The following is a 15,489-nucleotide window of genomic DNA, read 5'->3' on the forward strand; positions in this document are numbered from 1 at the left end:
AACTTTGGAATGGATTGTGTGACATAGAACCATTCAGCATGGCATGCTCTATGAGCAAAACAAATGTAGTGGCTTAAAAGAAATTGGAAAAGTGTAAGTTTAGAGACTCCACCCCAAATGTTCTCATGAAGTAGTTTTACCCAACCTGTGGTCAAGCATTCTGAACTCATTCTGGTCTGAACAGTCAGAGTTGAACATACTGTTTTGGTCCTCTTTGAGAATGAAGGAATACCCAACCACCTTAACTGATCATAAACTCTCTTGGATATTTAAATTCTTGACAACCCCATTCCCTCCTGCCTTTCCTATCTATTTATGTCACTCCCTTCCACCTCCTGGTTCAGTTATACTGGCCAGTAGGCTATTCTTGATTCCTAATTCACCATCTTTTGACTTTGTCTTTAAATTGAATGTTCTCAAGATCTGAAATATTCTCTTTCCACATCTCCAACTCCTGAAATCACTGGTTTCCTTCAAGACTCAGCTCAAGTGTCCTAGTTAATCTTTTCCGATCGCACTCACTTAGTTGTTCCTCTAGGTTTATCTTTAATTTGACTTATATATGTCTCTATGGGATTCAAAAAGTCTTAATTCAGTTATTGAGCTATTAAAGCCTAATAGACTTTTCATATAATCTGGATGTAGACTCTCTATTCATCTATCATTTTATTCTCTCTATACATCTACCTATCTATCTACCTATCTCTATCATCTCTTTATTTATCTTAGATGGTATTAGAATCTAAGACTCCTGACTCCTTGTCCAACACTTTTCCCCACTATCTTGTTTTAACTCTGCTGATGAATATAGTTTTGTCTGTATATGTTGTGTTGCGCGCACACACACACACACACACACACACACACACACACACACACACACACACACACAGAATCCCCAAAAGTCTTAGACACACAGAGACATGCATACACACACCACACACTGTTTGTATGCTATATTCTGCATTGGAATATGAGTTCCTGCAGGGCAGGAAATATTTGACTTGATTATTTTATCTAAGGTGCTTAGCTCACAGCAAATTAATAAATACAGAAATACTTGTTGGTTGAGAAGACCCTTGTGATTGAGTAGAAAATACCTAATTTGTTGTCAGAAGATTAGGTGCCACTTGTGTGGTTCTTCCATTTTCTATTTTCTATTTGGTTACATGACCGTGGGCAAGTACTTTAATCACTGTATAAAATAAAGGGGTTGAATTAGATGATCTGGAAAGCCTTTTGGGGAGAGAAGCAATTGATAGGAGCAAATCTTTCGAGAAGTTTAGTAGTGAAGGGGAAAGGTGGGATGATAGGACTGGAAAGATCTGGATATTTTGATAGGCAGATGGGAACCTATGGCCTCACATTTAACATAAAAGAGTTCATTCAACAATCTCATGTACATATATTAAGACACTTTCTGAGAAGTCACAGCACCTAGCATAATAATGTAAATCATAGACTTCCATAAAGAGTTGAGTAGATGAAACACAAAGTCATCTTATATCCACCAGCTGAAGATACAATCATGCATTTTAATTTTACAAAGAGATAAGGGAGTTAACAAAGTTCATTGAAGGAATGGTTAAATCTTTCTAAAAAAATCTCCAGGAATGTCCCTTTTTTATGAAGAACAGAGAACAGCAACAGGTACATTCCTTCTCTTCTTCCTCCCTCCTTTGTCCTAGCAGTAACCTTAATCTTCCTGGTTAAACTATTTTCACCTTTGGTGGACTCATCTCTTAAGATATCCCCAGTGGGAACCATTTTTTCCCCCTGAAGATTCTGTTTTGTTCATCTCTCTCTCTCTCTCTCTCTCTCTCTCTCTCTCTCTCTCTTTCTCTCCATCCCCTCTTTCTCCCTTCTCCCTCTCCCCCTCTCTCAAGAGAGGCACTGAGGGATCTCGCCATGTTAAAAGACTGATATTGAGAATGGGTCAAAGAATTTCTTGACCCACAAAATGAAGGCATCATCTTGTTATCTACACACAAATTTCAGTTACTGTTAAAATTTTTATGCTTTAAGCAGGCTGTTGTTTGTTTTGTCTGTCCATGTATGTTGGTGCTTTCCTTAACACAGTATACATAAGATATCCCCAAAACATAGAAGCAAAATGAAATGGAGATTGTAATGGATTTAGAGGCAAGGAAGGATTGGGTCAGGATCCCTTCTCATATTATGAGCTTTAAGAACCTAATCCCTTTACTTTTCTGAACCTCAGTTTTTCCGACAGTAAAATAGAGTGAATAATTCTTGTATTGCCTATCTCATGAGGTGATGTTGTTGTAAGGCTCAAATGAGATGTGTATTTAAAACACCATAAATGTGCTGTATGTTAACAACACAAAAAAAATTACTGCACTGTATCAAAAGCCTCCTTCTGGGAGCTGCCTATATATGAGTTTATTGAAATATGAACATTATAATCTCCTAAACTTAGTGCCAAAGCAAATAATAACCGATTGGGCTAAAGGGGCATTAAACAACACTCAGTCTAATCTTTTTTAATAGAGTAAATTGAAGCCCAGAGAAGAAATTTATTCTATTTTACAAAGTGGGGTTAATAACTGAGCCAATAAGATACACCAGGGCTCTTTATTTCTCCACCCATGATTTTCCCACTATTTGTTTTAACCCTGCTGATTAACACAGCTAATTGAGTGACTTTTGGCTTCACCCCCAATTCTAGGTGTGAACATTACCATATAAATTTGGTATATTCTGGGTCATGTTTCCTACCGTGCTTTCCCCTCAGCTGGCCAAAGGCTATTCGTATGCACATGGATGGATGCACCTGGGCTGGAACTGTGGAGATTACTTTCCTGATGGCATCATCAATGGGGCTTCCTGGTATTCTGTCAGCAAGGGTAAGAGGGTTTTCAGGGAAGAGTTGGAAGTGAAAACAGCGGCTTCATTATCCTCATAAACAGGCAGCATTATTCATAGCGAGGGAATGCAAAAGGATGAAATAGATACTAAGCCCAGAGATTTGGAAAAAAAGTCTTGGGGGTTTGGGGGGATGGTTAAGAGTCACTTGCTAAACATTTAGAGCACATCACTGGATTTCCATTTTTATAAGAACTCTGAACTAAGTTGGAAAGGAAATGAAGGGAGAAGATGGGTAGTTTAAAGATGCACTATATTTAACTATCTCCTTGTGACTGATAGATGGCATGTTTCAGGGCTTTCTATGCTTTAAAAATATTGAAATGGATTTTTGTAAATGTAAATGATTATGTTGTTAACTAAAAAACTTTGAACAAAATAACAGTTTATGTGAGGGTTTATTAATGCCTAAATTGGAAATTGTCATAAATTAGAATTACCATTGCTAATTTTATACTATTTGAAACCATTTCAATGTAAACTTTTAAGAAAAGCATTATGTCAGACAAAATAGGTCACAATTAGGAATCATGTAATTCCTTCGAACTCCTTAATTGACTATTTAGAAATTTTATAGACAATTTATACTTAGCAGAATCAAAATTAAGAAAGAGTAACTGGGGCTTTTCTGCAGGGAACTAAAATTTGCAGAGCTGCATTCTGAATGAATTCCTTCAAGTGATCCTATGTCTTATTCATATTCAAGCTATGGCCCTGGGACTCTGGAGGTTGAGAACATACCTATTAATTGAAATAAATAGGAGAAGAGATTTAGGGCTTGAAGGAACTTTTGAAGTTGTTGGATACAACTCCTTCATTTTAGATAGAAAAAAAATTTTTTGTTAGGTTTTTGCAAGGCAATGGGGCTAAGTGGCTTGCCCAAGGCCACACAGCTAGGTAATGATTAAGTGTCCGAGGCCAGATTTGAACTCGGGTACTCCTGACTCCAGGGCCAGTGCTCTATCCACTGTGCCACCTAACTACCCCTTACAGATAGAAAATTGAGGCCCAAGGACCTTATGTGACTTCCCCAGGATCACATACCTAGTAAGTGCCTGGGGGCAGATTTGCTATCCTGACTCCACATCATCATAGTTCATACCATGCCACACCATAAGACAATGACAGGAAAAAAAAAATCAACCTTGTTACTTTGGAAAAATCAACAGAAAATCCACCTCTCAAGAAGATAAATTAAAAGAGAAGCTTTTGAGGATAACCCCCCCCCCCCCCATTTTGATAGAATGCATCTATGACTTAAATTCTTGAGGAGTTGCTTGAGACAATTAGTTATTAAAAGCAACTTGTTGGGGCAGCTTGGTGGCACAGTGGATAGAGCAGTGACCCTGGAGTCAGGAGGACCTGAGTTCAAATCCAGCCCCAGACATTTTTAATAATTACCTAGCTGTGTGACCTTGGGCAAATCACTTAACTCATTCCCTTGCCAAAAAAAAAAAAAGATTTAAATAAAAAAACCAAAAAAAAAGTGACTTGTCCATGGTCTCCCACCTATAAAGTATCAGAAGTGGAATAGTTTAGCTCAGGGCTGTCCAATCTTACTTGTCTATTGTTTCAATAAAAACTTTTACAATATATTTTGATATACCATTTTAGTCAGAGCTCTGGGGTCTTTGGTTACTAAAACTTTTAATAACCCACAGGAGGCCACATAAAATAGCACAGCAGCTGCATTTTGGACAGCCCTGGTTTATCTCATTAGGTCACTGATAAGAGATTGAAGGGATCTCCCACATCATTTGATCAACTCTCACATTTTATATACCAAGAAACTTGAGGCCCAAGTTATCCCAACCCTCAGCCCCAATCTAGGTCATTTATCCCAAGTCATAAAATTAAGTTGAAAATATACCAAATAAATTGATGCTTTTAAGGATATATATTTTTTGCCTTCTTGATAGTAAGCTTATATCTATCCCTAGTTAGGAAAATACAAGTTTAGAATTATATCCAACAAAGATAATGAACAAGAGAACTGGATTCTAGTCTCAGGTCTGCTAAACTTCATTTTGCTACTTTCTTGGAGCTCAGGATCCTAATCTTTAAAACAAAAAAATTAGACAAGATTGAATCTAAAATATTTTCGAGTTTTAAGATTCAATGACTGAATGTTTTGTAGTATAAAACCATTTTATCTAGCATGATTATCAGTAATATGAGTTCCTATGGCTATGCTATAGGTTCTATTTATTGAAACTCATCAAAAATCATCTCTAAAAACCAGTTTGCTGAGGTTTCTTTCCTCTATTTCCTATACATTTTCTTGGATATTCCATCCTAAATCAAATCTGTTCCACTAAAAGTGGGATGGGATGCATATAATCACCTAAGTTCTAAGCGGAGATTTTGCTGGAGTTTCATCTTAACTGCTGCTAATTGTTAAATTTTCAGTGTGCACATTTATACCTCAGAATTTGGCACTTGCTATAAAATAGCTTGATTTATCACATTGTTGATTTTTTAGAAAGTGATGGAGAAAAGAGATAAAATGCAGATCAAACCTTTAAAATGTGTTACAAGCAGGAGCAGCTAGGTGTTAACAGTGGATAGAGTGCCAGCCCTGAAGTCAGGAGGACCTGAGTTCAAATTTGACCTTAGACACTTAATAATTTCCTAGCTATATGATCTTGGGCAAGTCACTTAACCCCATTGCCTTAAATAAATAAAATTTTTAAAGAATGTTTTACCAAATACTTCCTCCCTATCCCTACCCACTCTTTGGCCCTGAAAACTAATTTTTAAAAGATTAACCAGTACACTCCTGGTTCTATGGCACTAGCATTTAAAGAAGTTTGGGAAATGATGAGGAAAAAGTAAATTTGAAATTAGTAAAACTGAGAAGAAATATTGGGCTTTTCATGATAATGAGAGTTGCTTTAAAAGGATAGAAAAAGGGGAGACATTGGAAATTTGGAGGAGGAATAAAAGAATTTAGAGGCCAAGAGGCAGAATAGAAAGTATTAGGGGATGGAAGAGTTTCAGTAGGGTGTTCAGGTATACAAATCTGCAACTGTCCCCTTTCTTTCATAGGAATGCAAGACTTCAATTACCTCCATACCAACTGTTTTGATATCACTTTAGAATTGAGTTGCAATAAGTTTCCCCGCCAGGAGGAGCTGCAAAGGGAGTGGCTTGGCAACCGGGAGGCATTGATTAGTTATATGGAAGAGGTAAGAAGTAAAAGTATTTCCAGTGAGTTTTAATTTTTTTCATATTTGTCCCCACAAAAGGGAGAGATTTCTTTGTTGGAAAAAGGGGCTTTTTTGGAAATCCAAACACTTTGCTCTAACAGACCTTATCTCTCCCTCTGTGATTTTCTTATAATGCTCTAACACACCCTCTCTCTCCTGGATTTCTTATAGTTCTTAAGATGTTTCCTATGTGATATCCTTAGTCCTAGGCTCTTTTCCCAGAAACTCATGGATATTAACCATCATGTTTTTGGTCTACTGGATCCACAACAAAATTTTTCTGCTAGTTTTATGACTTTGGAAGTGTCTTTTATTCATACATATTTATCCTGATCCTCAGAACCAAAACTCATATCTGATAATCAGTCATCAAATCTTAATAATTATTCCTTTGTAAAACTGATTTGATCTACCTTTTCTTTTTCATTCCCATCGCAACATTTTTTTTCTCCCTAGGATCCTTATTTACAATCCTATACACATCATTTTCTTGGAATTATTCTAGTATCATTCTTTACTTCCTAATCACTGTAAAATTATTTTAAGTGCCTAGTTTCTTGTGATATATCTGAAAATTCTGCAGAGAGATTTAGATGGCCTTGGAAACAGACAGACGAAATATCAGAGGGAAGGGGCATAAGGAAACTTATTTGCCTTCAGCTTTCAGGAGCAGAACACAATGATTCTAGCTTTCTATACCAAATAGAAATAATGCTATTGCCATTTGGGACCTTTGATTGATAGAATGAATACACAAAGAGAGAAATCAAGTTCTTATAGAAGAGCTCTCTCATTTTGCTTTTCTTGCTCCCAAGTTGGACTCCCAGTAGCTATCCCATAAATGAAGGAGCAATAACTCTTACTCCATCATGATTTCTTCTGGCAGGTTCACCATGGCATCAAGGGAATAATACTTGATGAAAATAACAATGGCATTGGAGAAGCAGTGATTTCTGTTCATGGAACTGCTCATGATATCACTTCAGGTAGTATCCTATCTATTGCTCCATCTTGTCAACAATCTTCAATCCTCCCACTCCCATCATGGGTGTCAGCAAGGCTGACAGTGAATTGAAAAGTTGAATCAGGTCATCATAATTTTTCTTTAAACAAACAACACGCATTGCTATTAAGGTAAGTGAATCATGAGTGGAGAGGCAGATATTAGAAAAGTAGCAATTCTATATGGGAGTTTGAAACTCTTCTATTCAATAATGTTTTAATTTTTTTTCTATATACTCAGTTTCTCTTGTGAGATTGTATGTCCTCAAGGAAAACATAAAATAAGGTGATATATCCTTTCACCAAAGGGATAGCATTATGGAGGAGGTCCAGCCCAGAATGCCAATCAATGAATTCTCTACAGATGATGAGATCCTTTGGGTGTCTATTTGAGGATGACAGTTGAGCTAGTTATATCAAGATATGAACCGAATAATGAAAAGGAATTTACTAAACCCCTATTAATTGTTCTGTGCACTGGGAAAATAAATACAAAAGATATCCTGAAGCTTTTATTGAAAGAATAAAAGATGCTTTTATTCAAATAAGGGAACATAATTCATAAGGAATGGTAGCTTTGGCTAGCATCATCCTTTGTACATAGGTGTTTAGTAAATTAGTTTGAATATTGGTTATAGGAAACAAGTAACTTTTCTATCAGGTATTCAGAATCTTGTCAATATAAGAATTACTAATATTTTCTGAATTGCAAGTACTGGAATATTGATGAAAAGATGGAGCAAAGAAAAAAATTTTGTAATATCACACACCAGAAGCATGGTAGTCAGTATGAAACATACCTTTAGTTGGGAAACAGAGTAGGCAAGAAGGAAAGACTGGGAAGTATCTCATTCCAGCTTACCAACTGACAGATTCTTATTTTATGTAATTATTGTTGCTAATTAGGCTCTAAATGCATTTGTTTCTATATGATTGAAGGACTGAAAATAGTGATTGGCAAGATCTACTTCAGTATTCGGATTATAGTTTCAGTCTCTTTACTCTACGTATTGAGAGGCAAGAAAATTAGTTATGTGAATAAATGAATTTGTTCCTGCCTTGTAGTGAAATATTTGGTCAGTGAGACAAAAATTAGAGATTGCATAGCATTTTTGGAGGAGATGACTTGGCATAGTAAAAGGAAAGCTAGATATAGAATTAGAAGAAGTGAGTTCAGATTTCAAACTCCAAAATTTATAACCTCACTCAGCTGCCCTTATGGAAGATATTTATAAAATGAAGAGTTGGTCTAGATCAGAAGTTTTTAATCTTTTTTATGTCTTAGACCCCTTTGGTACAATATGACAAAGACTGTGACCCTTTCTTAGAATGAATTTTTTAAATGCATAAAATAAAATATGCATAATTATCAAGAAAATACAGATATCAAGACATTAAAACAAATAAATTCAGGCATTCAGGTTAAGGGACCTCTCCCCCCCAGGTAATCCCCAACATTACATAAATCATTCATGATCACTTGCTAATGGCATAGAATGACCAAGATACATACTTTGAGGTAGAATGGAGGGTATTGTTGTGATATGTGGACAGGACTATATTTATTTCAGAGGTAGGAAGCAAAAAAAAGGAAAAAAGACAAATAGAACAAATAAAATAATTTATTCAGAGGGCATTTCATATTAACAAAGAAAAAACTTAAAAAGTAGGAAAAATAAAGTTGAGAAGAGAAAGGGTCTTGGTCTCTAAAAGGAAACTACATTTTGGGGCAGCTAGGTGGCGCAGTGGATAAAGCACCAGCCCTGGAGTCAGGAGTACCTGGGTTCAAATCTGGTCTCAGACACTTAATAATTACCTAGCTGTGTGGCCTTGGGCAAGCCGCTTAACCCCGTTTGCCTTGCAAAAACCTAAAAAAAAAGAACTACATTTCACAAAGTTGGGGAGTGGGGTTAAAGTTCTAGGGAAATATAAATTTAACAACATTTAACAGTGTGCATAACAAAACCAAGCTAGACCTATAGCAGGTACTCAATAAATCTTTGTTGACTTGATAACAAAATGGGATAGTTGAAATTTTGAACAAAAATAAAAAAATTGGAAGGGGTAGAAAAATTAAATAGTAATAGCTAGCATTTAATAATAAAGCTTGCAAAACATTTTGCAAATAGTATCTTATTTCATCCATCAACTGAGTAAGTAGATGCTATTATCTAATTTAGAGATGATGAAATAAGACTGACAGGTTAATTGATCTGTGAATGATACAGATAATCAATGAAGAAGTAGCTCCAAGTCCAGTTTTAATACTTAAATGGATTGAATATTCTGATTTTTATAGGTGTATATATGAAATGTAATTTTTCTTTAAAAATTAGAACCGAGTAATATATTGTCCACAAGAATATAATGTAAAATGACAAGTATGTTTTAATTAAAGAACCAGTGTAGTGATTATCTTGAAAATCTTAAGAAGCAATGATGAAATCTGATTTAAGTTTAATAGAAAATTAAAAGAATCAAAAGAAATAAATAAGGAAATTAAAGTATGCTTAAATATTCAACCAATAATGAAATGACAACTTAGAATGTAAATGTACTAAATAATCCATTACATCAATGGACCTGTGATCACACTGATATGGTTACTTCTCTCCCAGTGACACAGATTTCATCCTTTTCAAGCCTATTCATGCTGCAGATCTTGCCAAAATTCTACCATCAATATCCTATGAGGCTCCATTCAATATCATAGGGACCTTCCTCAAATTCTCTGACTTTCAAGACTCAATTCTTCAAGATTCTTCTAGGATGCCTTCCCTAGTCCCTCTGTTGCTATTGCCTTTTAAGATTACCTTCTACGTTTTCTCTCTCTCTCTCTCTCTCTCTCTTTCCTGTTTTCTTTTTCTTCTTTTTCTTATATAAATAGTTATTTAAATATAAGCCTTTATTGTTATCTCATAACCAACTCATCTTTTTTGTGCAAGCTCTCATGATGAAGTAATACAGTAGTAAAAAACTGGAAAGGAAAAGCTCACAATTTTAGAATTTTTTAATATGATCTGTTTCTACAGAGGATTTCTCTACTTCATTCTCCCCAGGAGATGTTGATCCATAAACCGCAATTAGCTTGGTGACAATCTGTTTACTTTACTCATAATGAGCATTGCAAAGAGAGATGATCCAGTCTCCCATGAAATATTTCTTATTGCATCAATCTAACTTACACCTCTCAGGTTTCAGAGTGAAGCCAAAGAAAATACTACTTACTTGACCACTGACAGTTCTGAGCAGTTTATTTATTAGGAAAAGGATACAGCAAAAGAGTACATGCTCCTTAGCTATCCAGTCATCTGGAACCCTGAATCTTTTAACTCTGGGATATATATGTACACATAAGTCATAAACCTGTTCACCCTGGAGGCCATAGCAGGGAGAGTTCCAAGACTCATAAACTGCCAGGCACACATATCTCACATGGCATTGTGGGTATGAGTTTTTAAATACATATTAAAATCAGGGGAAATCCTGCTTATAAAAGAATGCCCAGCAGGGATCAAACTTTGACAGGGTACTCAAGGTACTGGTTAAGAAGGCTGAATAGGGAACAGCCCAAGCACAAAGAACATCTCAGAGACATGATACAGGAACAATCAGTAAAAAGCAAATCACAATCTTCTACAACCTGTGCTAACTATATCACATTACTTTTGAGAACATGATAGAAGTAGCTCTAGAATTTTCTAGTAACATCTCTGCTCGGAATCTGATCTCTTTCCCTTGAGATACAATTTTTTTTATTTTCTGCTTTCAATTATAAAGAAAATGTCGATCTGGATTTGACTTGATTCTTCTGCCACTTTACCAGCTCATTGGTCTTTGGACAAAGATGGCATATTGAAAGTATATTTTTTTTTTTAGTTTTTGCAAGGCAATAGGGTTAAGTGACTAGCCGAAGGCCACACAGCTAGGTAATTATTAAGTGTCTGAGGACGGATTTGAACTCAGGTACTCCTGACTCCAGGGCTGGTGCTCTATCCACTGCACCACCTAGCCACCTCAGATATTGAAAGTACAATTAATTAATTTACCATGATTTATCAAGCACCATCTGTGTGCTAGAAGGGAACAACTAGGTGGTATAGTGAATAGAGTGCTGCCCTTTATCAGGAAGACTCCTCTTTCTGAGTTCAAATTTAACCTCAGATACTTAGTGGCTGTGTAACCCTGGACGAGTCACTTAAATCTGTTTGGCTCAGTTTCCTCATTTGTCAAATGAGCTAGAGAAGAAAATGGCAAATTTCTCCATATCTTTGTCCCCCAAAAAACCAAACCCAACCTTAAATGTGGTCATGAAGAGATAGAGACAAATGAACAACAGCAAAATGTGGTAGAAAAATCAGCTAAGTGACTTGGTGGATAGACCATGGGCTTGGAATCAGGAAGATCTGAATTCAAATTTGGCCTCAGACACTTAGTAGCTTTGTGATCCTGTGCAGTCAGTTAACCTCTTATTTATTTGAAGAAGAAAATGATAAACTAGTCCTGTATCTTTGCCATGAAAACCTGTAGGGAGTCCATGGGTTCATGAAGAGTTAGATTTGATTAAATAGGAACAATAGCAACAATGTACTAAAACTCAGAGATATAAAAACAATAGAAAAAACATACCTGATTTCTTTTTGTTTAGTTTTTTTTTTAATTTTTATTTATTTAAGGCAATGGGGTTATTGTCTAAGATCACACAGCCAGGTAATTATTAAGTGTATGAGGCCAAATTTGAACTTAGGTCCTCCCGACTCCAAGGCTGCTGCTCTAATCACTGAGCCACCTAGCTTCCCCCCTCCACCTGATTTCAAGAAGCTTACTTTCTATTGGGAAGATACACATACATAGAGCTCAATATATACTAACTCCTTAGGAAGAACTTTGTTAATTCTGTCATTACTATTGAAAATTACCAATATGCAGAATGCAGAGTAAAGATGGTTGAACCAGAAATTAGCAAGCACATTGAGTATAAATAATAACAGCAAAAGATAAATTAAACAGATATGTACATAGTATAGACAGATGAGCTCACAAAGTAACAAGAAATTATCAGTTGAAGTGTATAAATTAATATATAATTTAATTCATGGCTATGATTTTACTGTTTTTTTCTTTCTTTTTTTTTTTATATTTCTGAGTTTATGATTGGTATGGGGAACTTTCAGATAGGCTGCTACTTATACCCACATAGAATCGCAGCAAAATTATTGGCATGGTTTGTCATTTTCCTTCATTTTACAGATGAAGAAAACTGAAGCAAACTGAGTTACCTGACATGCCTAGCCTAGGGTCACACAGTTGGTGTATGAAGCCAGGTTTGAATTCAGGTCCTCCTGACTCTAGACCCAGAGTTCTATCCTCTGTGTCATGTAGCTGCCCTTCAATGCATTAGCAACTTCTCAACAATTTAAAATTTAAGAGATAATCTAGGCCAATATCAGTCTAATGCAGGGCTTACTTCTATAGAATTGCTAACAAATAACCATTTGCTTCTACTTGAATATTTTGGTTTTTTTACTTAATTTTTGAAATTTTTTCCCAAAGTTTTAAAATTCCAGCTTTAAAATTTCATTTCGAATTTCTCCTTCCCACCTTTATTGAGAAGACAGGCAGTTTAATAAATGTAGTTATGTGTGACATTTCCATTTTAGTCATATAAAAAAATATAAACCAAAGAAACACTAAAATATTTTGTCAGTCTTTCACTTAACAGGATATGTACTAAACATTGGGGCTAAAAAGAAAAGAAAAGCATAGTCCTTGCTTACAAGGAGCTTCTAGTCTAATGGGAGATATACATTTGGGTACAAATAAGATATACAAAGGACAAATTCAAGATTTAAGGTGGGGTAAGAAAAAGCTTATTGCATAGGTGGGCTTTTAACTGGGACCAGAAGGGAGGGCAGAGAGGAAAGGAGGGAGATGAGGATGGACAGAATTTCAAGGACAGGGCGGGGTGTGAGTTTGGGAAGACATTCAGTGAAAATACCTCAAGTTAGGAGATGGAGAATCTTGTAAGAGATACCTCAAGAAGGCCAGGGTCAGTGGATCCCAGAGTATGTGGTGTGAGTTAGGTGGAAGGAAACAGGAAAGGTGGAAAGGGGCAAGGTTATAAAGGATTTAATATTTATCTTCCTGATTGGTGCTTTCTCTTAATGTCTGTAATTTGCATTAATGTTATAATAGCTATGCCACCCTACTGCTGAACTATTTATATTTTATGGTCCACTAAGACCTTCGAGGCTTGTTTCCATTTGGGGCATTGAGTCATTGTATAAGCAGATTTCTGGTTTACAAACTGAATCTTAAACCCTTATGGTTTTTAGGTAAGGAAGGTGATTACTTCCGGCTGCTATTGCCAGGTACTTATACTGTCACTGCCTCAGCACCTGGATATGTGTCAGAGACAACAACTGTAACAGTTGGGCCTGCAGAGGCAACGCAGGTAAGTTAGATCAATATTTTCCAGTATCTTTCTTGCTGATGTAGGAAATTAGTGCTTTTAGTTCTAGTTCCCCTGAACTATATGAACCATAGCTCTAATTCTTGTCAACCTTTTTTCTCATTCTACCTTACTTCATATCCTATTTTTCTTCTGTACCTCCGGCAAACTATCCCTTCCCTTCTTTCTTTTCCCTTTTTCACTATGGAAGGGAACCCAAGTCCAAAGTATTTTGGATAACATAGCATATTACTTGTCATCTTGGAGAGAGGGAAAAAATTTAGAACTTAATCTTATAAAAATGAATGTTAAAAACTACATTAAAAATTAATATCCTATGGCCTCCAAAGGTCTGTTCCAACCCTAAACCTATGCTGTAGTCACCTGGATTCCTTTCACTTTCTGACTTTACTAAATAAATCCACCAGGTGGCTCCACTAGAGTTTCCTTTCCTGGCACCATTTGTCCCTTGGGCAAGCCTATTGTCTATATAACCAAATAACATTTGACACTCTTGAGTCCATATGAATTCTCCAAATGAGTTATTTTTAAGTAAGTAAGAATTAGAGGGGATAGAGTCAATCAAGGTTCAGTTTTAGTCACAGAATAATAGAAACAACTGAAAGATACTTGAGAATTTAGAGTTCAACACCCCAACTCTACCTCTCTTCCATTATGTGGATGATAAAACTGGGGATACAGCCCCATTTGTCCCTCCAGACAAGTCTATGCTCTCTTTCCAATATCTTCTTAGCTTCCTTTTTGAAGTTGTGACCTACCCCACCCCCAGATAGATTTTTCTTCCCTCACTATCCACCTTAGTCTATATTTTAGCATCTCTTAGCCTAGGATAAAAGTTAAGGGATTTTGTACTAAAGTCTTTGTCTTCAGGACAATACTGAGGTCATAATATTTTTTTTAAATTAGTGAACTAGCTAGGTAGAACTAGAAATTTGACTTGGTTTCTGTTTTCTTTTTTCCTTTCTTGTTCTTATCTTGTCTTTATAAATTTTTATGCTTCATAAAAAATTCCCAAAGTAATCCTTCACAATGTATAATTTCTAAGAGCAAGTAAATAAAAAAGTAGGAATGACTGGGCTAGAGGGTTTCATTCTAAAAAAACCTGTATTTTCTTTCTCTTTTAGATTAACTTTCATCTCAGGAAAGACACGATTAAAGAACCAATTGAGCAAAAAGTCCCTTTCAAAGTTCCCAGTGGCAAAACCCTCCTAAAAAAGGTGGCCTCCCGAGAAAACGGCAAAGAGACACGGAGAGGCAGGCCCTGATCTTGCAGCAGGGTTCAGCTCATAGTCCTGCCTTAAAATCAGTCACCCAAACCAGGATGAGAAAAAGTGGCAACACTTGATTAGATCTTATTGTGCCTGATATTAAATAACACAAAGCTATCTATTTTGTTACCTGTGAGGTATTTAAATACAAAATTTAATTCAAAAAAACATCGTGTTCTCAGTTTGTATCGATGATTACTATTTCTAAAATTTATCAGGACCTTTTTAATTAGTATGGTTGGTTGATTGGTTGTCTGTTCTCAAAAAGGATCAAAATATTTTGCAATGTTACAGTCTTGCAGTGTGTCTGACTGGCTGAACTGACCAACGCAAGCTCGGAATGTTCTCCTACAGTTTAGTACAAATTTAGTATCATAAGGATCTATCATGGTTCAGATTCTTCAGAGCTTGGATCTTTTTTCTTTCTAGGACATCCCTAGAAATGAATTAAGCTCCACAAGAGTTCAAAGTCAAGGGATATGTCAAATGCTCCTGGCATTTTAGTTATAGTGTAATGCAGACCAGTTTTATATCCCTTAAAAGAGTCTTAACTTCTATGCTGTAAACAATTATGTTTCCACAGAAGGATGCTCAAAGATAGGAAATTCAATATCCTCAAAGAATTAATTTCATGTTTGCTATTTACAAAGCA

The 15,489-nt window shown here is 35.9% G+C and overlaps 1 protein-coding gene across 1 annotated transcript in view; it reads left to right on the forward strand.

Moving 5' to 3' along the window:
- CPN1 (carboxypeptidase N subunit 1) overlaps window positions 1-14,991 on the forward strand; it is a 62,382-nt gene extending 47,391 nt beyond the window's left edge. The window contains exons 5-9 of the mRNA XM_074233165.1: window positions 2,756-2,867; window positions 5,935-6,074; window positions 6,982-7,081; window positions 13,433-13,551; window positions 14,694-14,991. Coding sequence (XP_074089266.1) covers window positions 2,756-2,867; window positions 5,935-6,074; window positions 6,982-7,081; window positions 13,433-13,551; window positions 14,694-14,834 — 612 coding nt within the window. The 3' untranslated portion in view covers window positions 14,835-14,991. The remainder of the gene's footprint in view (window positions 1-2,755; window positions 2,868-5,934; window positions 6,075-6,981; window positions 7,082-13,432; window positions 13,552-14,693) is intronic.
- Window positions 14,992-15,489: the final 498 nt, after the last annotated feature.

Source organism: Macrotis lagotis, chromosome 4 (genome assembly GCF_037893015.1).
Source record: "Macrotis lagotis isolate mMagLag1 chromosome 4, bilby.v1.9.chrom.fasta, whole genome shotgun sequence".
NCBI lineage: Eukaryota > Metazoa > Chordata > Mammalia > Peramelemorphia > Peramelidae > Macrotis > Macrotis lagotis.